Genomic DNA, 24,311 nt, shown 5'->3' on the forward strand with positions numbered 1-24,311 from the left:
TCCCAGCACAGCCACAGGATGGGAGCTGTCAGTGTCTGTCAGTACAAGGAACAGAGCCTAGAGACAGAACGGGTGGTCTCTGCCCTCGATGGTTTTACAGGCTGATGAGGAAGGCAAACAAGGAAATAATGAGTAATTGCAAACTTCATCTGTAATGGTGGAGCCAGGGTCAGAAGCCAGCCAGGTACACCTGGCCCTTAACCTGTGTCACACGGCCTTCTAACACGCTTAGATGTAACTATGACATGTCCTCATCCAAGGCAGGGGTGCAAGTAGGAAGGGGTGCTGGAGGCAGCAGCAGAAGATGCCTTCTACCCTGCTGTGTCTGGGGAAAGTTCCAGGGGTCCCTCTCACTCTTGCTCCCAAGACCATTACCCTCGACCAGCAGCGTCTTCGCTCAGGGACTGACTCCAGCCCCCAGTAACCGTAGTAACACCTGCTCTGCTCCCAGTGGGCCCACTAAGCAGCTGGGGTTCCACCGGAACAAGAGCAGCCCCCAGAATCTCTCTGGGGGGCGTCTTAAGGGGGCTACAGTCGCCACAAAGGCATCCAACCATGGTGCGAGAGCTGTTGAATACAAGTGCAACCCAGCCAAGGCGCCTCCTGCGGGGAGGCCCGGCATGGAGGCCTCCCTGGAGGCAGAGGCCGCCTTCAGCACAGTAAAGATGGTGGTTTTACATCTAAATGGGCCCTGAACTTCCTCCTTTGCTGTTGTTTAGTCACTCAGTCCTGTCCCACTCTTCGCACCCCATGGACCGCAGCACGCACGCAAGGCTTCCCTGTCCTCCACCATCTCCCCGAGTTTGCTCAAACTCAAGCCTATTGAGTCGGTGACGCCATCCAACCATCTCAACCTCTGTCACCCTCTTCTCCTGCCCTCAATCTTTCCAAGCATCAGGGTCTTTTCCAGTGAGTCAGCTCTTCCCATCAGGTAGCCAAAGGATCGGAGCTTCAGCTTCATCAGTCCTTGCAGTGAATATTCAGGGTTGATTTCCTTTAGGATGGACTGCTTTGATCTCCTAGCTCTACAGAATTTCCTCCTGGAGAGAGGCTAATGGGGAGGGTATGTAAGAGGCAAAAGCCAGACCTAAGGAAGCAGAATAGAAATGCCCCCTGGTGCATACACATCTGGCCTCCAAGCTCCCGCCCAGGGCCCCAGGCCCCAGGGGGCCACACCAGGAACCTGAGGATCAGGGGAGCCCAGACCCCTCTTTCTAGGGCAGGAGTGTGGCTGGCTGGCTTGGCTGTCATCTGCTCTCGAATCCTCTAGATTTTATGCATGATGTTGGTGCCGAGGGCTGTGAACTGCCATCACCGCCCGTCACTTCCAATCAAGCCCACTCACCGCCAGCCCTACCCGGGGCTCCATTGCTGTCAAGCAGCGCATGTGTCTGCCTCTTCAAAACCTCTTCCAGACCCAGTGGGGTGGGGTGTGTGGGGGGAGGGGGGCAAGCCAGAGAATCAGAATAAACCTGGGTCCTTGCATCTCAGCCACATTGGTAGCCAGACTCAGATGCCTGGTTGTATCCGTCATTGCCACACAGGTCTGCAAATCTTTGCTCCTAGGGTCAGATCGTGCGAGAGGACCCTCACCCCAATCCCACACGCCAGGAAGAGGGAGGCTTGGGCCCGAGCTCCACGCTCCCCCCTCAGCCCCACCCCTGCAACACTGCCTCCCAGGGAAACCATGAGCTCTGCAGGATCAGGGCTCAGAGGAAGGAGCTGTGGGTAGAGAGAGAGTACTCCCGGGGAGGAAGAGAGCCGAGGTACAGAGGTCTTCAGCCCCGCCGGCCAGCCAGCGAGGACACCCACCTCCAGTCTGGAGATGAGCAGGGCCCTCGGGCTGGCAGCCGGCAGATCCAGGTTCACAGCCAGGGGGCTCTGTTCCTCACTCTCGCTGTGCCCCTCCTCAGTCGCCCCAGCAAAAAGTCCCTAAGGCTTGAGTGTTTATTTCAAACCCAGGGGGGATGCTGATTACAACCCGAACTTTATAGCCTCACCCTGGAGGGACCAACCTAGGAACCTGCATTTTAAACAAGTACCCTTGAGGCTCTGGATGAGAGGCAGTGATGCAGGGCAGAGGGAAGGAGGAGTGAAGGTGGTGAGGCAGGGATGGAGGAGTTGAGTTGCCAGGAGACCCAGGGCCACACCCAGCCCACACAGACAAAGCCCTAAGCTCTGAGCGAAAGGCAGACCGAGGCAGGTGACCCAGGCCCCAGCCCGTGAGAGGCACACCATCACCCAAGGGAGGCATAACCCTCTGCTTCCCCCTTTTCTCTTTCACTCTCCTTCTACAATGCTAACATATTCCCTCTCTTGCACTTTCTCCTCCCGATTTCAGGAAACTTCAGAAGCTCCTACTTTGCCCTAGCACCCTAAGGGCTTTTTGCAAAATTCACCTATGGGAGGTCTGCCCAGGGGGTGGGGTGGGGGTCTCCCACACCCTGCCCATCAGCTCCAGTAACAAGGAAACTGTCGCTGGCCCCACCCTGAGTCACCTGGTCCCCCACCTCAGGGGGCAACTTCCAGGGGGACACTGCCGGTGATAAGAGTTCGGGTCTCAGATATACGCTTTAATATACAGTATTTGTTTATATTGGATATTAACGCATGTATGTGGAATCTAAAAAAAACGGTATAGGTGGTCTTATTTGTAAAGCAGAAATAGAGACACAGACATACAGAACAAATGTATGGATACCAAGGCGGAACAGGAAGAGTGGAAGGAATTGGGAGGTGCGGATTGACATCTATACACTACTGATACTATGAATAGAACAGACGACCGCTAAGAGCCTCCTGCAGAGCTCAGGGAACTCTGTTCAATGCCCTTTGCTGACCTAAATGGGAAGGAAATCCAAAAGAGGGGATGTATGTATAGATATAGCTGATTCACTTCACTGTTCAGCAGAAACTTAGCATGACTTTGTAAAGCAACTCTACTCAAATAAAAATTAATGAAAAAAAAAGGGGCACAGGTCTCAGCCCCGATGCTTCCTAGCTGTGACCTTGGCTGAGGTCCTGCTCTGTGCCTCAGTTTCTTCATCTGTAAATAGGGCGACGAGGAGACTGGTGCGAACTGAGCACCTACTGTGTGCCAGGCTGTTCTAAGGGCTTTCCAGGTATGAACTCACTCCGTCCTTACACCATCCCTAGGGCACACACGCCCACCATCTCCCCATTGTGCAGACGGGAACACTGAGGCACAGAGAGGCCAGGAAAGCTTCCCCAGGTCACTGTCCAGCTCAGAAGTGCTGTGACTGATACCCTGGCTTCAGAGTCTAGGTTCCCCATCCCCATACCCACCTTGGTCCAATCACCCGCCCCTCCCTCAGTGATTGGAGCCTAGAATGGGTGCTCAGAAGCCTAGTGGTGCATAATAAATGCACATGCAGTGGCAGCAATTATGATTGTTACTGTCACTGCTTGCCCACTGCTTCTTCCTCCAAAGTGGATGTGCAGCCTGCATGAGCCGGGTCAGGGGTCTCCCTGCCACTTCCATCTCTGAGGCTGTGGGCAGCATGGCAATGGGCCTAGGGACCCATCCCCCGGTCCCAGCTCTGCAGCACTTGGTCAAAACCGCATACCCGGGACCACACTTCTCCCATCTCCAAGTTCTGGTCTGTCTGAGCAGACAGACAAGTTGTTTCTCTACGTGGAGGGATGTTGACATTCAGTGCCAGCTTTCCCCGAGCACAAGGCTGATGTGGGGTGGGGGCAGTGGGGAGGGAAATGGGGGGAGGTCCTCTTCAGCCTCCATGGGGCTGGGGGGCCGGTGAGTCTTGGCGGGCTTTCAGCCCTGGGAGACTGTGTGGCTGCTCTAGGCAGAGGCTGCCTGCTTCCCCATTAGGAACTCTATTCTTAGGGCGCGTTCTCTTGCTTTTAACTTTGACGTCTTCCAGAAGTTACCCCGCACAAAAGCCACCCTGCCACGGCTGTAATTTACACGTCACGTCACTTGCTCAGAGCACAGTCCACCCCCTCCCACCCACTCCTGCACACCAGCTTCCCTTGCCTGCCCTGAGAAAAATGGTTTTGCATTATTCCGAGCACCATCCTTCCACTTATTTGCCTGGAGAGAAAAAGTGAATAAGAAATCAACAGAAGAAGGGCCAGGGCAAGGCAGGGGGTGGGGGTCGGGGGCGGCAGGGGGTGGTGGGAAACTTCAGCTACGTCCAAGCTTTAGAACTTCCCAGATTCTAGGCTGGGCATCGCTTCCACTCAGAGGTTCACACTGCCATGGCAACAGCCCAGCTGTGGACCAGAGTCCCAGCCTGCCACCCCACCTGCCGCGCGGGAGCCACTTACTGTGATGGTGTTTTCCTTGCTCTGCTTTTTGCTTGGTGACGAGGATCCCAGGTTCTGGGGAGAGAGGCAAGAAATATCGTCAGAGCTGTTCTCCATATTGGACATCCTTTTTCCTTCGGGTTCCCTGAAGGTGGAGGGATGGGTTAAAAGCCCCGTGCCAGGGAAGTTCGAGGATGCTCCTTCAGCTGTTGTTAACCCCTAAGTCACCATGTTCTGGGAGAGGGCAGGCAGGAGCCTTCCATGCCCTGGCTTGAAGGCGAATTGGAGGAAACCTTCCAACAGGAGCTCTGAGAAAACTGCTCCAAAGCAGGTCTGCCTCCTCGTCTCCCCATCGGTGACTGGGAGCATTAACCCTTCAGTTGCCCTCTGCTGCTAAGCAGTTCTGAGAGCTGTCTCCACCTGCAGAATCCATCTGGGAGTAGAGAGTTAAGGCGGACTGTGGGCCACCATCTCCTGTTACAGGATTCAGAACAAGACATCTTATTCTGAATTCCCCACCTTGTCCAACATATCACACCCTGGATCCATGTACCATGGACCGGGGTGCTCTGCCACACCTCCGTGACTTGTCACCCTCCCTACCCCAAGAGCAGGGAGGCTGTGATTTCAGCTTCCATTCCGACTTTGGGGTTGCCTTTTGGGGTCTTCCCTTTGCCGGCAAGAAGATCCTCATCCTAAGGACCACTGGGCCCACCGGACCTCGGCAGCTTGCCTCTAGATCCTGGACGGCCCTGGAATGGAAGACTCAGGATTGCCAGCTGAAAACACCACACTGATCCTAGGAGTCTACGGCCCTGACGGAGAAGGTTAAGCCTGGCTCTTTGCTGTCCCATCAGCCTTTACATTAGGGACTGAGTAGGGTCCCTGAGCAAGATGTGGGATGTGCCCTCCTGTCCTGAGCCACACGTCGAGCTGGGAAGCAGGCTGGCCCCTAAGGCACTGCGGCAGCATTGCATGTGTGTCCTGGGACTCACAGCCTTATTCTGTCTCTAGTGGGATGGAAGAAAGTGGCTGCTAGGCCTTTACAGGGAAAGACCCAGAAAAAGCATGGAGGGGCTCCTCTAGCAAGCCCCAGGGAACCAACAGCTCCCATCCCCAGGCCAGCACAGCCCTGGATCACCCAGCAAGATGAGTGTCTTGTGGGGGTGGGGGGAAGCCAGCCCCTTCCTCAGGAACCCAACTGCTCATCAGGCAAAATAAGGAGCTTAAGGGAGTTCCTGCCCACAGTCCCCTCACTCCCGGACTCTTCCCCACTAGATCCACGATCAGTCCCTCACTCCCACCCAGACCTACCATGTCCAGTAACTGAAGTCCACTACTCAAGACTGACATCCCTGGAGTGTCCAGCTCAAAGGGACCTTCATACGTCATCGTTTCATAGACGAGAAGATGAACTCACTGGCCTCGACATCCCATCAAGTTAACTCGGCTCTGAGCCTCAGTGTTACCTGTTGCCAATGGTCCTTGAGCTCTGGAGGCATCAGATTAGCTGAAGACATGCCCCCTGAGTCCTCCTGACCCCAGGAAGTTACTGGCATCACCATCATTGTACAGATGAGGACACCGAGGTCTGCAGACACCAACGTGTCCAAGGACGCAAGGCAGGTAAACAGAGCAAACCTACACCCAAGCCCAAACGACTCTTTCCTGCCTCCCCACCCCTCCACTTAGAAATCCGGGACCATCTCTTATTTTTCCAGGTGTCTCTGCAGGGCCAAAGAAACATCTCTGTCACCCATACACACTGACTTGGGGACCGCTGTGTCCGAGGCTGTCTGGGATGATGCTGGACACAGAGGTCACCCTCCTCCCCAGAATCTCAGCCAGGACACGAGGGCAAGTAATAGCACTGTGAGGTGGGGTGGGGATGTTCTAAGTCCGGGTGCCGGTCTCTGCCCTCCTAGCTGTGCAATTTTGGCTAGTGCTGCACACGGGGGTCACAGGGTCCTTCGGGTGGTCTCATGTCTTTGCTGCTGGTGACCTGTGCCTGTTATTTGAATGTCATATACACAGACATCACATACATGCACATAGACACACATACTCACACACAGACACATACACCCTGAAGCACTCCACTGAAAGGGCCCTGGTGGAACGACATCTCAGCCACGCTGAGAACACCTGCTACAATTAAGTGGCTTCTCTCACCCAAGTACTAACCGGGCCCAACCCTGCTTAACTTCCGCGATCAGATGCGTTCAGGGTGGCATAGCCGTAGACAGAAGTGGATTTTAATATGATGCCCCACTAAAAGGAACCCAGGCTCCTTGGAGAATCGATTAGTTCCAAAGGCCAGGTGGACCTGGAACTCCTGTGCCAGGAGGTAAAAAAAAAAAAAAAGTGTTAGACAAACGGTGTGACCTAACAAAAGGACACAGACTCCAGCTCAAAGGGGCTTCCACACCCAAATTTGGGACCACTGGAGCATTAATATGAATAATAACCTCAAAGAATTACTCCAAAAGGTGGACGGAGGAGGGGCAGCATTTTTTTTTTTTTTTTTTAAACAGAGGAAGGTCTAGAAAACGTATGCAAGGAATTCAAACATGACCACTGGCAAAGCTCAGTGTCAAAGACTCAGGCCACAGCCATCAGGGATGGTTGAAAAGGCTGAGAGAAAAGGCTGCTAGGAGACAGAGCGTGTGCGTGGCCTGACACTGTCACCCCACTGATCTCACATACATGTGTATGTGTATATACATGTATTTGCTGCTGCTACTCAGTTGCCAAGTTGCGTCCGACTCTTTGTGACCCCATGGACTGTAGCCTGCCAGGCTCCTCTGTCCATGGGATTCTCCAGGCAAGAATACTGGACTGGGTTGCCATTTCCTCCTCCAGGGGATCTTTCCGACCCAGGGATCGAACCCAGGTCTCCTGCTGAAGTTAAATGATTGGTCCATTGCTCCTGTATTATACTATTCATTCTACTCTTATAAATGCTTACAAATGTCCATAACAAAAGTTTGTTGTTGTTTTTTTTAATTTCTCTTTCCTATGATTCTAGAAGGTTTTTCTCCTCTTTTTTTGAAAGCTCTGCCCAGCCTGGTTTCCTGGCCTCACCTGGGCTGCTTGGCTGGCACTGTGAGGACCCATCAAGGGTGGTGACAGAGGAGGCAGTGCCCGGGAGACCATGGTTGGTCATTCCCAGCTGACTGCACAGGCCCCTGGCTCTGTGATGTCTTCTGAGCCTGGTCTCCGTGCGTGTGAAGAGTCTGGCTCCCATACTCTCAGCAGGTAGAACCCAGTGTGAAACCTCTCAGTGGCTCCAACACTACTGAGACAAAACCCAAGCTCCTCAAAACAGCCTCGAGGACTTCTCTGGCCTCCTCTTCTGCCTTCCCCACACTTGCTAACACAGTAAACCATAGTCCTGCTTGGCCTCTACGGCTTTTTCAAAATCATTGCCTCTAAGCATCCACATATGCTGTTCCCTCCACCTGGAATGCTGTTCCCCTACCATCATTCTCGACCAAGCTAAACCTCTGCTGATTTTTCCAGTCTCAACTTTTATTAAAGAGCCCATCTCCAGACATTTCCACCACCACTTGGTCAGGTCTTTAGAGCACACACTCCCCTCCAGCCCCATCACTGACAATATGAAATCAACATTTGTCTCTCTCCAGCCCCAGCTACTAACCTCTATCAAGTGAAAGTGTTAGTCACTCAGTCATGTCTGAGTCTTCGTGACCCCCATGGACTACAGCCCACCCAGCTCTTTTGTTCGTGGGATTTTCCAGGCAAGAATACGGGAGTGGGTAACCATTCCCTTCTCCAGGGGATCTTCCTAAGCCAGGGACTGAACCTGGTCTCCTGCATTGCAGGCAGATTCCTTACCATCTGAGGCACCAGGGAAGCCCTAACCCTGACAAGACAAGGGCTTTATCTGTCTATGACTCAGCACCTGGCAAAGAAATACATGTTCAATAGAACACGAGCTATTGACCAAGTAGGGAAGGAGGAGCCCCACTGAGTAAATGAGCTCTCAGAATCTCACCTCTTCCTTCATCACACACTGTCTCCTCCAACGGGTCCCTTAAGTTTCCAAGCTCTTGGTCCCACTCCCTTTCCTCTCTTCTGCATCTAAAGATAACCTTCCTGGGGAACAGTTCATGGAAAGCTAAAACAGTTGGAAAGTGAGTCACAAGAGTCTAGGCTCTGGTGGGCATATTCCTTGCCTTCTCTGTACCGGCATTGGGATCAGTCAGTCAGTTCAGTCGCTCAGTCGTGTCTGATTCTTTGTGACCCCATGAATTGCAGCTCGCCAGGCCTCCCTGTCTGTCACCAACTCCCGGAGTTCACTCAAACTCATGTCCGTCGAATTGGTGATGCCATCCAGCCATCTCATCCTCTGTCATCCCCTTCTCCTGCTCCCAATCCCTCCCAGCATCAGAGTCTTTTTCAATGAGTCAACTCTTCGCATGAAGTGGCCAAAGTACTGGAGTTTCAGATTCAGCGTCATTCCTTCCAAAGAACACCCAGGGCTGATATCCTTTAGAATGGACTGGTTGGATCTCCTTGCAGTCCAAGGGACTCTCAAGAGTCTTCTCCAACACCACAGTTCAAAAGCACCAATTCTTCGGCGTTCAGCTTTCTTCACAGTCCAACTCTCACATCCATACATGACCACTGGAAATACCATAGCCTTGACTAGATGGACCTTTGTTGGCAAAGTAATGTCTCTGCTTTTAAATATACCATCTAGGTTTGTCATAACTTTCCTTCCAAGGAGTAAGCGCCTTTTAATTTCATGGCTGCAATCACCATCTGCAGCATAGGGATCAGAGAGGGCTAAAAATCACCATAGTATAATATCATATAAGAAACGAATTGCCAGTCCAGGTTCGATGCAGGATACAGGATGCTCAGGGCTGGTGTACTGGGATGACCCAGAGGGATGGTACGGGGAGGGAGGTGGGAGGGGGGTTCAGGATGGGGAGCACGTGTACACCTGTGGTGGATTCATGTTGATGTATGGCAAAACCAGTACAATATTGTAAAGTAATTAGCCTCCAATTAAAATAAATTTAAATTTAAAAAATAAAATAAAATCACCATAGCCCTGGCAGGCAGGCAGGCAGGGGACAGGCTCGGTGTGCTTCTGCCAAGGCCAGCATGACTAGTCTCAGTCTCTGATCCCCTAACCTCCCATCAAGTGGGTTCCTGCATCCATCACCCAGGTAGCTCGCCCCAGGGCTGCACACTTGCAAACTTCCACTGGGTGGCACCAGATTGCCATCACCTATGCCCAGCCTTTCAGGTCTCCTGGAGCAGGGGTGGGCACCCTCGGGGGCTGCAGGGCACCCAGCCATTCAGTTCCACCCACGATGGTACAGACACATTTCTGGTTTCCATGAAGATTACACATGCCTCCCCACCCCCAAACCTGCCCAACATTCTCATTTTCTTGATTAGCTTTCTCAAGGAGGGGCAGCCAACAGGCAGTAGTAAAAGAGCATAAGAGAGGTGTGACAAGGTACTGTATCTACCCTGACCCAGCATCTCAAATGGCCATGTGTTCATTTACTCACTCATTCATTCATTCACTTTTTCAATATTGTGCGCATGCTCTATCTATCAAAGCCGCTCAGGAGCGTCCAACTCTTTGTGACCCCATCGACTGTAACCCATCAGGCTCCTCTGTCCACGGAATATTCCAGGCAAGAATACTGGAGTGGCTGCCATGCCCTCTTCCAGGGGATCTCTAACTCAGGGATCGAACCCACATCTCTAGCCTCTCCTGCACTGGCAGGTGGATTCTTTACCACTGTGCCACCTGTAGTATTATTAGGTGATGACTGTCATTAATTACAGTTGACAGCCTGGGATGGGGGAGTAAACACTGAGCTTGCTGAAGTGCGCTTATACATATTCTGAGGACCATTTATCGGTAGTGCTCTCTAAATACCAACCCTTCTTAACCTATTTCTATGACTGTTCTCTGGTGCCTTTGTGGACAGCCAGCTCTGCAGGAACACGAACACTTCCACAGTCTAAAAGGCTAACACAGTGCTGCAAACTGGTGGACACATGTATTTTGTTCTCTCTATGTGCTGCACTATTTATTGTTACTCTGATGATACCTCACCTTCTGAATGTTACCATCCAAAAAAGGAATACACGGGACTCCACCTGTCCTGAAGCAGCGCTCAGGCCAGGGTATCCAGAGCTGATCTTTCCTGCATCCCCAGCACCTCACCTCTAACTCTTTGTTTCTTAGTTCTCATTGTATCTGCTGTCTATAAAAGTAAAATGTGTTTATTTTAGAAAATTCTTAAAATACTTAAAAGTCTAAAGAAAATAAACATCACCTTTGACCGAGGTTTCTCAACCTCAGCACCCTTCATCTTTTCATCTGGGTAATTCTTTGTTGTGGGGCTCTCCTGCACCTTACTTAGTAATAGCCCTGGTCCCACTGACAAGATGCCAGTAAAACCCCCTGCCCAGTTGTAACAACCAAAATATCCAAACATTGCCCAATGTCCCCTGATTGAGAACTGGACAGAAACACCAATGCTTGGGTTTATTTTTTCATCCAGTCACGTGTCTTCATATATGGATGGACTTCCTTCTCCCAAACAAGATGGACCATAAATGCAGCTTTGGGACTTCCCAGATGGCTCAGGAGGTAAAGAATCTGCTTGCAATGTAGGAGACAGGCAGGAGATGGGGCTTCGATCCCTGGGTCGGGAAGATCCCCTGGAGGAGGAAATGGCCACCCACTCCAGCACTTTTGCCTGGGAAATCCCATCGGTAGAGGAGCCTGGTGGGCTACAGTCCATGGGATCTCCAAAGAGTTGGACACAACTGAGCGACTGAACATACATACATATATGCAATTTCGTTCTGCTTTTTTCATTCACTATTATGGTCTCTGCATTTTCTTAAATTAGTACATTTTCTCCAGGAGAATGTGTTTCCATGGCTGCATGGTACTTTGGCCAGACAGATGCTCACTGCCATTATCCATTTTACCCATCCCGTTACTGGACAGTTAGGCTGGGTCAAAGGCTGTATGCTTGAGTGGACAGCTTTACACAGATCAAAATCCCTGTGCCTATTCCAAGAACAGATGTCTGGAGGGAAATTCCTGGGTCAAAGTCTTAACAGCAACACAATGTCCAACTGCCTTCCCAGGAGGTTATAAGGATCAGGATACATGTTGCTTTAAATGATTAAGTAACAACTTGAGAGGGTTTCAGGATGGGGGAGTCATGTGTCATTAGAGAAGGAAAGAAGAATGACGGGGAGGGGCTGAGGGGGCTGTTTCCAATATCCTTCCTAAGTGCCTCTCTAGCTGCTGAGAGACCACGGCAGAACTTGGACTGACAACACTCTGCAGTTGGGTGGCATATGAGCTTCATTTCGAACAGACTGACAGGCTGTGTTGAAAGGGGGGCTCTGCAGGAAACACACAGAGCCAGGGCTGTGACGTGTGCTGTGAGCAGAGGATGAAGGGGACACACATGTGCTGCCACGACTGACTGTGCCCGGATGCTCGCCTGTCAGGACACGGTCCCCCTACCTGAAGCAGCAGCATCCCCTGGGGGCTCGTGAGAAACAGAGAACCTTAGGCCCCTCCCCAGACCTCCTGAATCAGAATCTGCATTCTAACAGGAGGCCCGGGGTGATGTGTCCATCCATCAGTACGTACGGAGCCTCGCCTCACCCAGATGTCCCAATTCTCCTCCAGAGTTTGAACTGAACGGACCTGAGCCCAAGGCTCAGCCTCCTAAGACAAGAACATCATTAGGTTTCTGAGGTTTCTCGCCCCATATGCCCAGGCTGGACGACCAATTTGCATGTCAGGACCGCTATGGACCTCCGCTGGAGTTTCCTATGGCTTCACCCGTCCAGGCATAGTTCATCACCTTTTGGGTCCTAACACGTGCTCTCATGCCCCTCTCGCCTGCATTTCAGCTAAGTGTCACACTGGAGCTGCTTTGACCACAAGGGCTTTCCTTCCAGGACCAGCACACAGAACCCACTGCTGTTGACAGCAAGCCACTACTGTTATCCCATCACCACCACCACCACCATCCTTGGGGCCTGGCATCTTAACTCCTGGAAGGGTTGGTCTGGAGGCTTCTGCTTAAGGACATCTTGTGGATAATTCATAGATGGACCACGTAAGACCCGTTCCCAGTTCCTCAGACAGAGCTTAAGGCCACTGGAAGAACCTGGCATCGAGTCCGGTCTGACCACCTGGTAATCATGTCAACCTGCTCGAGTCACGTATCTGGTCTGAGACTCTATGACCACATCTGTAACACAGGCTGACACCTCCTTCCTACATTTGTACAAGTGTCGGCTGAGATGACAGGTTGGGAATCTTAAAACACACTCCCATGTCCTTCTATCCTGCAGCTGCCCCTCTCTGGATGATCAAATGTGACAAAATGTTTGACTCAGTTTTACTCTGGGTGAAGTCTAGGGGTAGGAAAGGGTCACGCAGAGAAGGAAAATGGCCTGGACTCACCCATATTCTTAAAGTGTTGGGAAATCTGGACTCCATTAGGAATCCAGACAGCAGGATGGAACCTTCTGCCCCAACACAGAGAGGTTATAATCCCATCCCTGTCAACCCATCAAAAGCATCCTCAACTTCCAAGGCAGTCCAGTGGTTAAGACCCCACATGTCCACTGTAGGAGGTTTGGGTTCGATCCCTCAAGCTGTGTGGCATGGGCCGAAAAAAAAAAAAAAAAAACAAAAAACCCTACTATCTTCAACTTCTAGGGAAAACCAAACCACAATCACACCATCTCTCTTGCAATCATGGTACACTGGAATGACCTAGATACCAACCTCTTCCTACCTGGGGCAGGACTGGGCTATAGCTACCTGGACTCCTACAGTGTCCCCATTCTAATGATGCCTCCCTGGACCTACCTAAGGGCTGCCCCTACATCCCGGAACAGGGCCCCTTACCTGGGAATCACCGGTGGATTTTCGGACACTCATGTGGGCAGTCTCGGGAGGGTGCGCTGGGGTCCCTGACGTGTGGTATCCATTCACTGCGGGGACAGAAACACCACTCAGATGCTGCTGCGCTGGCCACAGACAGGCCCCTCCGAACTTGCAGACCACAGCGGGCAGCTGAGGCCCCTTCTTCCACCTCATTGTCTACCTCTGAGGGGTCTTGCACAGCCAGGACCACCTCTCTGGCTCTCACTCCTATCTGTGGTGCTGGAGATGGGTTGAGAGCATCTCCCAAGTGCCAGCACCCAACTACTGATCTCTTGGGGGATCTTTTTGAACCAAAGAAAAGAAAGATGCTCAGTAGGAGGAGAGGCATCACAGTCCAACAGTCATCGCCAAAAATAACCTCATCGGCCGTGATCACTGGTGCGGATCAAGGGTCCAGTCTCTCCCTAGAGTCAGGTGGGGACACCCCCACCCTCCGGCAAATCACCGCCCCCTCAACAACTGCCCGCCCAAGGACTTCCTCCCTGAGGACTTCCTCCCCCTCCCCTACTGGAATGTCAGTTTAATGACAAGAGAACTGGCCTCATGGGTTTCTAGGAAATTTGGCTTTGCTAATTAAGAGTTAGGGGATCATATGACAGCCTTCATGAGTCCTGGTTTTGCTAAAATTAAGACAAAAAAATATTCAAGGCTCTAAAAGTCTCTCCCTATGACACTCACTCATGCTCCCAACATGAGCTGATACTCCTGCTCTTCAAAGGAAGATAGGGAGCCCTGGTCTGCAATGTTTGCCAATTTCTATGGCCTCAAAGCTCCCAGGGGGGCCTATCTGAAGCCCCCAACACTGCTGCCTGGTCCTGACATCACACATACACACTGAGGCCCACGCATCCTCAGTTCCCAGAGGCGGTGCTGCCCTCTCATGGATACAGTTACTGAAGCCTCAGCTTCTGCATCTGTAAAATGGGAACACTTCTACCTAGTCTCCAAACCCACTCTGTTGGGATGAAAATCCACACCTGCAGAAGGGATCCGTTAAATTATAAAACACTTCATGAAAAGAGAATGGATGAATTCTCTTTTCACGAAGGTCCTTAATCTAGTGGCCTTGAGCCCCAAGCTTGTATGATCTCTGGACACCAGGAAAGCCATCTTCCTGACGCCCCAGGCTTTGGAGGATTTGCTACATCACATACACTGCAGGTCAGCCTGAAGAAAGATGGACACACTGATGTCCACTTGTGGGTCTTGCTGCCAGAACCCAACAGAGAGGGAGGAGGTAAAGGAGGAGGGACTATAGTTATGACCATTTGCCCATTCTTAGGGCAAGGGCCAGGGGCAAGCAATGGGGTGTGAAGGCCACGCCACGGAGAGCCCTTTTCATCCTGGGGGTGTGTCCCCCATTCTCCACCAACTGCAGGGAAAAATTCAGGGCACCCGTGAGCAGAGATGCACTCAGCAGATTCCCGGGGTAACTGGGTCTCTCCCGATCCGACAGTTGGCCGGGTACTCTGGAAGAAGGGTGGGCACAGACAGACCAGGAAAACAAAGCATTGGCCACACAGCGGGGGCCCAGGGCAGTGGCTGAGGACACAAGAAGGAACAACAAGTTAGGTTCACGTGGCCAACCACGCTCCTGGTCTATACTCAGGGCCCTCAAGAAGCTGTTGATTCTATCCAAGAGTCCTCTAGGTAAAAGGCAGGGGTGGGGGGTAGGATTCCAAGGGCATCACTGAACACTGAGGCCTCAGAGGACAACCTACTCAGGTTGGCACAGGCCGTGACAGCAATGGCAGACTAGACTGGATAGATAAATACTACTTATGAGGCAGTCATAACATTCCAGAAACTTAACTTCTCAAGGAGCCCGGCACTAAAATGGACAAAACGCAAATGCTGGAGAATTCGAAGGCAACAGTAGGAAACCTTAATACTGCTTTCAGTCTAGGACTGATTTCGTGGACAAAAGTCAGGATGTGGAATGTCTCAGTGATTTAATTTAAACGGCTGATTGAACTAGATGGATTAAACATCATACCCTATAAACAGATAATCTCTTTTTACTGAGAAGCCACGGTACATTAAAAATGTTGGGCCTACTTAAGCCATAAATAAAGTATCAATAAATTGCAAAAGGCATAAATAACACAAGATATATTCTTTGACTGGAAAGCAATAAAAGTAGATAGAAATAATGAAAGAACAGACAGACAAGGTCCCTATCTCTCCCCCTACCCTGACCCGAGAAGCTTGGACATTTAAGAGAATGCCCTCTTAAAAAATAATCTCAGGTCAAAGAGCAATTTCAAACTATAATTACACAATATTTTGAAAATAATGAAAAATAACATATCAAAACAAATGGGAAAGGGCCTGAATTATATTTGGAGGAAAATTCATAGCCTTAATTATTGCATTACCAAGGCCAAGAGAATAAAAATAAATGGACTAAACATTCAACTCAAGAATTTAGAAAAAAATTTAAAAGCCAATAAAATTAATCCAAGGAAAACATGAGACAAGGATATAAATATGGCAAGAGAAATTAATAAGTTAGGAGACAGGATGATATTAGCAACTCTGGCTGGTTGAGGGGTTGAAGGGTAGAGAATGACAAAGATAAAAAAGGCAGATCAGCCTAATTTGAGAGTGAAAGAAGACACAAATGCTTAAAATTGGGAATTAGACTGCAAACAGAGACTTTTTTTTTTTTAATGCAAGAGATTTGATCTGTAGTTCTATGCTAATAAATACAAAACCTTCCATGAGATTCAAATGATCAAAATGATTTCAAAGAATACCAGAGACACCAAAACAAGTAAAACATTTGAAAAAGGACCTCCCTGTCAAAAGACATCAGATCCAGATGGTTTTATAGGCAAAGTCATTCAAACTCTTGAAAGAAATATATAGGCTTACACTGCACAGTATAAATACACCTGGTGACTTTCTCAGTTTATTCTACAAAGACAGCATTGCCCTGATCCTAAAACCCACCAAGGACAAGAACAAAAATGGGACCACAGTTCAGTTGACTATGAAAATGAAATATGAAAGCTCTTACCTGAGCAGGCCTTAGTTTAGAAGCAGTCACTACCTTTAATGCTACTGGGTCCTTGTACCCCAAGGTGGTCCCCATCTTCTTGAGGGCAGAGTCTTTCTGATCCTCGCTTTCTCCCACCACAGCACCCCCCACAAAAGTGCACCCTCAACATGCCCTTGTCCCGCCTGCAGCCTCCCCCAGACTGGCGACCCCCACGCTAACAGCGGCCAGGAACCATCTAATGCAATGGCATTTGCCCCTAATCCATCCCCTTGTTCTCGCTTCAGTTCTGGCCTGTCAGCGGTTGGCTAATTACCACTCATGTCAAAACAATTACTGGGAAAGAAAAACTAATTTTCCATTCAACCATCTCTCCCCATACAGCACCTCTCCTCTGACACCCTGTCTCACTGCATTTTACTCCAACGGTCCCCACACCTTCATCCTTGGGGATCTGAACCGTTACAGCTCGCCTGAGATGGTCCCGATGGGCATCCCCATGCCGCTGGGCCCCCTGGCTTACTGAGGGTGAGGTCAAAACTGAACACGGCAGAGGTGGGTGCTTTAGAGGCCTCCAGCCTCCCAGGGGTAAAAATGAAATAGAATATAGTCAAAGATCACTCATAACCATAAGGACCATAATTCAGTTGGGGATACAAGAAAAAAACATATATAAAATACCAAATTCAGCTGTTTTTAAGATAAGAAAAGGGAACAGAAAGCTCTATCTAGTAACTTTAGTAACTTCAAACACAAATAGAAACACACACACACACACTTCATTCCTCTTTATGGGAAGTTAAACAAAGAGAGGGCTCTCTACAGTGAGAGAAGGGGGCATATAATTTGTAGAAAGGAGAAGTCATTTGCTGGTGGAGTGGTGGATAAAGAAACGGAAATAAGACCAACAGAGAATTGCCAGCATCATCTGCGGCCCAGAACTCACCCCCTCCCTATAACTCTGACTCCATTCCCCAACTCCAATTTGCCATGTAAGATGGTTTATTCTCCAAGCCCCAATGTCCAGGTCCTGTTCTCTAAAACACCCTAAAGATAAGACTTAACTCTTCCAAACAAGAAAACCAGCCCTGGATGCCTCCAGCAGGTGTGGCTCATCTCCTTTGTCTCTGGAATAAACAAGTAACTTCTTTCCTCAATGTAAAGCCATCTGGGAAGCCCCTGTTCTGGAAATCCTTCTCGCCTCACTCCTACGACATCTGAACCTGGAGGAACAGGGTATCTCCCCAGGCAGGTGACAACAACCAATTCTGTAGGACATTCCTTGTAAGCGACCTGCAGTGAAAGTAAAGGGCAGGATCTGACGGTAGGCCTTTTTTAAATATGCCGATGTGCTCTGTAAATCTCAATCAAGGCAGAACCATGGCAGTCCCAAGCTTACAAGGACAAAGAACCAGGATGGGGGGTGCCAGGAAAGCAGAGGTGCTGTCATGGAACCCACTTTGGGAAAGGCAACTGGGGCTGTGGGAAAGTAGGTTTTAAGTCAGGTTACCGAGGCAAATACCCACGCCAGATTGGTGGGTACCATCCCTGCCTCGCTGCCCCACTATGCCCTGTGTGGCCTTAAAAGGATGTTCTTCATCATATTCACCTTCCCAAGTGTGTGCCACATTTGGCCAGGTCTGTCTAGGGAAGAAGTTTTACATTTATAGCCCTCTGGTCTGGAAATCCTTCTGTTCTTGACATTTCTGTCTGACTACCCAGTCCCCACTGCCTCCCCGGTTGTCTAAGATGTAAACTATATTTCCCCAAAGAGAACTTACAATCTATGTGTCTATGGATGTGAAAGGTTGGAAATTTGAGTCTATTGTCCTGGTTATCAAAGGTTAAACAGGCCTTTGCAAGGGCCCCCAGGAAAGGAACGCCAACAGGGGCATGTTTCTCAAGGAACAGGTGGATCCCCATGCCCTTCCCCTGGGGTCAACAGTGATTCCTAGTTGAAAGCGTCGGAAGCGCTCTGGGTCCGGCAGCTTGTATTTCTGCAGCGGGCCAGGGTCTCCACTTGCTCCTATGTGGGAGGGAAAGGCTGGCTGGGGCTTCCTGATCTGGAGAAGAAGATGTGTTGGGGGTGAGGCCTAGGTTCTGAAGCCCGTTTCCTGGGGTGCTCTGCTCATAGCGGGGCACAGCTGTCTGCGTGTACTCAAAGGCGGGCCCTCCCTGATCAACAACAGACCTCACTCCCTCCCCTGCAATCTGGCTTTCCTCGGCTGCTGGAGGCAGGCTGCTTGTCCAAGCATGACCCCTCAGCAGAGTCAAGCCCCAGGCTGGGCAAAGCCAGAATCTGAACCCAGGCTTCCCAACACCCCCACTCCCAGAGCAGCTCAATAAGTGACAGATTTCCTCCATCCCGAAGGGAAACACAATGCAAGTTCAACCCACGTCTGTCCGGGCCTAGAAGCTCAGAAAGGAATTCACTCTCCATGCATGCCTGCCTGCTCTGTCATCTGATAGGGCAGCCACCAGTCACAGGTGGCTATTCAAATTCTAACACGTTACATTTAAATATAATTCAAATGCAGGGTGGTACCCAGGATGGGATCCCAGAACAGGAGGACAACACTGAAAAAGCTGGTGAAATCAAATGAAATTCAGACTAGTTAATAATATGTACTACACTGATGTCTTAGTTTTGATAAATGAACTGAAGTTATGTAATGTGACATTAACATTAGGGGAGCGACTTCCCCAGAAGTTCAGTGGTTAAGACTCCACCTTCCAATGCAGGGTGCCTGGGTTCCATCCCTCGTCAGGGATCTAAGATCCCACATGCCATGTGGTGTGGCCAAAAAATAAATAAATACATAAAACATTACTGGAAACTGAGTACAGGCTATATAAGAACTCTCTGTACTGTCTTCACAATTTCCTTTTGTAAGCCTAAAATTATTCTAAAACTTGAAAAGTACTAAGTTAAATAAAATGAAAACTTCATTCTTCAGGCAGAGCAGATATATTTCAAGTATTCGGGAGCTGCATGTGGTCAACGGCTACCATACTGGGTAGAGACAGAACATTTCCGTTAGGGCAGAAAGTTCTAGAGGTCTGTGCTGGCATCCACTGGACCCAGCAACTCTTACCTGAAATTCCCAGAACTTTATTTTTAACTCGTGTTTTCTTTCCATCTGCCTATTACTATTTCTCTCCATATGAATCATTGCTGCATGGCATGTTAAACCAGCCCAAAGATGGTTTTTAATACATGCTGCTGCTGCTGCTGCTGCTGCGTCGCTTCAGTCGCGTATGACTGTGCGACCCCATAGACGGCAGCCCACCAGGCTCCCCCGTCCCTGGGATTCTCCAGGCAAGAACACCTGAGTGGGTTGCCATTTCCTTCTCCAATGCATGAAAGTGAAAAATGAAAGTCAAGTTGCTCAGTCGTGTCCGACTCTTCGAGACCCCATGGACTGCAGCCTACCAGGCTCCTCCACCCATGGGATTTTCCAGGCAAGAGTACTGGAGTGGGGTGCCATTGCCTTCTCCTTAATACATGCAGTAGTTACTGAACAGAGCCTTTGGTATTCTGTTGGGGTTTCAAGCTGACTTGCATGGACCCCACTGGGAAACCCTGGCATTAAATACTTCTAATAAAGTTACTGAATAAACACAGCTCCCACTGTGATCCAAGAGGAGGCCACACACTTTCCACACACGGAAAGTCCTGGGTCCGGTGCTGACTCAAAGTGGCCCCCAACATTCCAAGAGTGGAGTCCAGATTGTGGGGAGTGGGTACTGGGTGTTTCAGGTCTCTCCCCGGCTATAACCCGGCTGGCTGAGCTTCAGGCATCAGACAAACCTGGACCAAGAACAAACTGGCCCTGTCCACAGTGGTCCTGCCAACCCTCTTCAGAAGCTCAACTCAAGGGTAAACCTGAGGGAACTCCCTGGCAATGCCAGTGGTTAGGATTCTGGGCTTTCACTGCCGGGGGCATGGGTTCAATCCCTAGTCAAGGATTTAAGATCCTGCAAGCCAAGTGGTGTGGCCAAAAGAAAAAAAGTCAACCTGAGCCCCAAGGTCGCCTCCACCCCTCTGCCTCCTTGAAGGAGCATTATCTAAGCTTGGCTTAGCTGGGTTCACTTGTGGTTCCCACCCATATTCTTCCTGGCCTGTTTGTCCATGACCTTCAGGAACGACCATATGGGATGCTTGTAGTCAGTAAACGTGGTTATGTTTTCCTCCCACATCATCCTTACGCCCGCACGCACCTTGCAGGTAACCCCCAACCCCATCACTGCTAACCAAGAGCTGCCCAGTGGCTTCAAGTGGGTAGCTGCATGGAAAGACGAGACACCTCCACTGCTTTTCACCCCCTATCCCAACCCTCACACTCAGAAGGAAATCCCAACAATACCTTCCTCTGGACCCTGACTTCCCTGCCCCATCACCTACCACCCTTCTTCTTGTCCCTCACCCTCCAGCCACACGGGTCTGCTTTCCATTCACAAATGTGCCAAGATCACTTCCACCCCAGGGCCTTTGCACCCGCTGTCCCCTGGCCCAGAACACTCCACCACCACCCTCCACACATACCGTCTCCTCCTTGTCTTTAAAGCTTGACCTAAAGTGAGGCCGCCCCTAATGCCCCAGTCATCTGTCCCGCTGACCATGCAACGAACATCTGATCAAGTTCACATTTGCCTGTTTATCCAACTTGCCCATTAGCATGTAGCTCCTGGGACCAGGGACCCCACAAGTCTGGCTTGCCTGAGGATGTACCCCCAGTACTGAGAACCATGTCTGTACATTCTTTGAATGGAAAGGCTTCGATTCCATCACTGCTGCTCTGCAGAAGCAGGAGCAGAACAAAAGGGGCTTCAATCCAGGGCCCTGAGTGGTCTCCAGGCGAGGCGCCCACAGCCCCAGGAACTCGAGGATGGGGATGGTCAGCTTTTGAAGCAACCTCATGTCTTCATCAAGTCTATTTTTCTCTCCACAATAAAAATCAATCTCCTGAAAGCTGCTTATAAAACTGAAGGAAAGAATGGCTGGGAAAATCCTGGTGCTGCTCCCCTGTAGGGAGAAATACCAACCTAGCTATTGCTTTATTTTTCAAGATTCTATTTAAAAACCAGAAAAGAAGATGTCAGGGTATCACAGATTCTGCCTTAGCCTCACTAGTGGGTTCTCTTCTCTTCCACCCCAGAGGGCGGATGGAGAGTTGACATGTGTGTTCACGCCCCAGGGCAGAGAGGACCACAAATCACAGCCATGGAGGGCTGGACAGGACCTGAGCCGCATCTTCCTCCCGTTTATAAGTGGGCAAAGTGAGGCCTGGCAAGGAGCAGGGATGTGCCTGAGACCTCAATCTAAGGAGCTGCAATGTCACAAATCTAAGATGTCACTGGTTGTTAGAGGCACACTTATTTTAAGCACTAGCGAGAAAGAAAAAAAAAAGGATGCTTCCAATTAGACTAGGACACATCACTGATTTCCAAGATATTAAAACTGGGAAATAAAACGTGGGCCTGAGGACATCTCTGGTGGTCTAGTGGTTAATATTCCGCACTCCCACTGCAGCGGGCGCAGGTTTCATCCTTGGTCAGGAGGATCGCACATGCCAGGGTCAAAATAATTAATTAATTAAATAAAACTGCTATCTTCAAATAAATCTTAAAAACAAAACAAAACCAACCCAAAAACGTGGGTCTGAGAATCCAGAGCTGGGGTCCTGCGTGTTTTGTGGCTGCTTCTCATTGTCATAGGCTGTAGTCCATCGACTGACCCCCGAGTAGTGCTGAGCTGAGGTTCTGAGTCCTTCTAGAACAGGGCTTCCGAGCCGGGCATTGCTGACATGCACGGCTGGACAGACCTCTGCGGTGGGGCGGTGCTGTCCTGTGTACTGTTGGGGGTTGAGCGGCATCCCTGGCCTCTCCCCATTAGATGTCTGGAGCACCACCCCCTACTGGTGACATCCAAGAATGTCCCCCGGAAGGCAAAATCACCCCGAGTTGAGAACCACTACGGACGGAGTCAGAGAAGAGAAGCCAGAGAAGAAGCTGAGCCAGAGAAGCTTAAGTTTGATGTGGACAAACACACACAAGGACAGAAACACCGAGTTAAATGGGGTCCAGTCCAGGCATTCTCCTAGCTGATGTGTGATCTCCAAAGGTGGAGAGACGAGGCAGGATTTCCAACTCTATTTGACTACAAAGCCCTTTCAGGCAGAGACCTGGGAAGGGGGTGCCCCGGGCCGCAGGGGGTTGAGGCAGAGGAGGGAGGTCGGGGGCCACACTCTCTGTCTGATGCCCTGCCCACCCTGGCAGTTCTCCCTGGATCTGAGCCTCTCCCCACAACCCCCCTTCTGGGGGCTGGCTCCGTCCACAGCAAAGAGGGGACAGGATGCTTCTGGGGACGGTGCCAGGGGCAGCAGGCTTCGGAGAGCTGACCGCACTGACCTAAAGGGCAAGCTTTCCAAACTGGCTCCGGCACAACCCGGCTGTGCAGGGTTATCACTTGTCATCTCACACGCCCCAGCCTCTCCCTGCCCGTGTCACATCCCTGTCCTGCTCTGGGGACCCCCCTGTGGTTGCAAAAGACAGCTGGGTTTCCTCTCTAGTGTCTAGGTGGCCTGGAGCCAGCCAGGATAGAGGGCCACACCTCACAGTATTCACACCAGCATTTCTATTGTTAAAAAAAACACAAGAACAGCAACAAAAGACAAGGCAGTGTGCCGGGAAATGCCTACCGTCATATGACCACTAGGAAGGCTAACTGGCCCCATTTCTGGGGACTCGGTCTGAGAATGTAGCCCTGGCTGCATCCCCAGGAAACCAGGAGGAAATACCCCATTTTTCTGCCCCACAGGGGGTTCCTTCTTAAATTTAAGTTAAAAAAAAAAAAAAAGTGTGTGTGTGTATACATGCATATATACACAAAAATATAAATAAAAACATTTTAATAGCCTAGAAGAACTTTTCATGAAAAGCAGCCCCCCATCCCTTCTATCAGGCCTCAGATGATTCTCCAGGTCTATTCTGCCACCACTTCAGTTCTGAATTCTGCTGACGGTAGTAATCTTTATGTGTGTGAGTGCTAAGTCGCTCAGTCATGTCCAGTCTGCAACCCCATGGACTATAGCCCACTAGGCTCCTCTGTCCATAGTATTCTCCAGGCAACAATACTGGAGTGGGTTGCCATGCCCTTCTCCAGGGATCTTCCAGACCCAGGGACTGAACCTGTGTCTCTTACGTCTCCTGCATTGGCAGGTGGGTTCTTTACCACGAGCGCCACCAGGGAAGCCGAGCAATCTTCACTAAATAATGCGCTGGCATCACATTTTGATTTCTCAGTGGTGGAGAAGACCTAAAGACGCCCTGTTAGGAGTAAACATCTGCCTCCTTAACCTCTACCCCTTGATGTCTTCTGAAACCACGTGGAGTGAATCTGCCGCTGCTCAGGTCCTCACGCCGGCAGACAGGCAAGAGCTCTGCTGCCTCACCTCACCCACCCATCCCCCTCCTCTAAGCACCCCAGTGGAGTGAGAGAGACCAGAGCTGCAGCTGGCACTGCCAGAGTGAAACCATCCCACAGGGCAACAGCCTACGGGGCCTCCGAGCCCTCGAGACCCCTCCCGGGTTTGGCCCATGAGATCCACAGCCAGGTTTCAGATCCAGGCTCCAGAAGCTGGGCCTCTCCCATGAAGTTGCATGTGAGTGTGGTCCATCCCGATGCCCTGAGATAGCATGTGGACAGTACCTGTTGGAGGCAGAGAGCTCCTGTGAGGGCCAGGGCTGGCTGGAATCCCAGAAGAACTGCTGGGACGCTCCCAGGTGGTCTCTGGTCAAAGAAAGAAAAAAAAAAGAAAATCGTATTGAGAATTTCCTCGGGCAGAAGCTCTGAGTGTCACAGAGCTGCACTGGATCACCTGCTTCTTTGACTCCAGGAAGCCAGAATCTGCCTTCTGCTCCCATATAATTGCCTCTCCTGCCCCCCAGGGCAACAAAGCTTCTCTTTATTGGGGACCCTTCTCCATAAAGCTGGGACCAAAAGGTGGCCTCCTGGTTGGGACCCTCTGAAAC

At 50.5% G+C, this 24,311-nt stretch overlaps 1 protein-coding gene across 6 annotated transcripts in view; it reads right to left on the minus strand.

Moving 5' to 3' along the window:
- GAS7 (growth arrest specific 7) overlaps window positions 1-24,311 on the minus strand; it is a 209,033-nt gene that overhangs the window by 35,831 nt on the left and 148,891 nt on the right. For 3 of the 6 annotated variants that reach the window (XM_070389493.1, XM_070389497.1, XM_070389496.1), the window contains exons 3-5: window positions 23,989-24,069; window positions 13,238-13,323; window positions 4,309-4,362 (exon numbers count right to left, since the gene is read on the minus strand). In XM_070389493.1, the coding sequence (XP_070245594.1) occupies window positions 4,309-4,362; window positions 13,238-13,323; window positions 23,989-24,069 (221 nt within the window). The remainder of the gene's footprint in view (window positions 1-4,308; window positions 4,363-13,237; window positions 13,324-23,988; window positions 24,070-24,311) is intronic. The other 3 variants (XM_070389495.1, XM_070389494.1, XM_070389498.1) reach the window with 1 other exon arrangement.

Source organism: Bos mutus, chromosome 19 (assembly GCF_027580195.1).
Source record: "Bos mutus isolate GX-2022 chromosome 19, NWIPB_WYAK_1.1, whole genome shotgun sequence".
In the NCBI taxonomy this organism is placed as follows: domain Eukaryota; kingdom Metazoa; phylum Chordata; class Mammalia; order Artiodactyla; family Bovidae; genus Bos; species Bos mutus.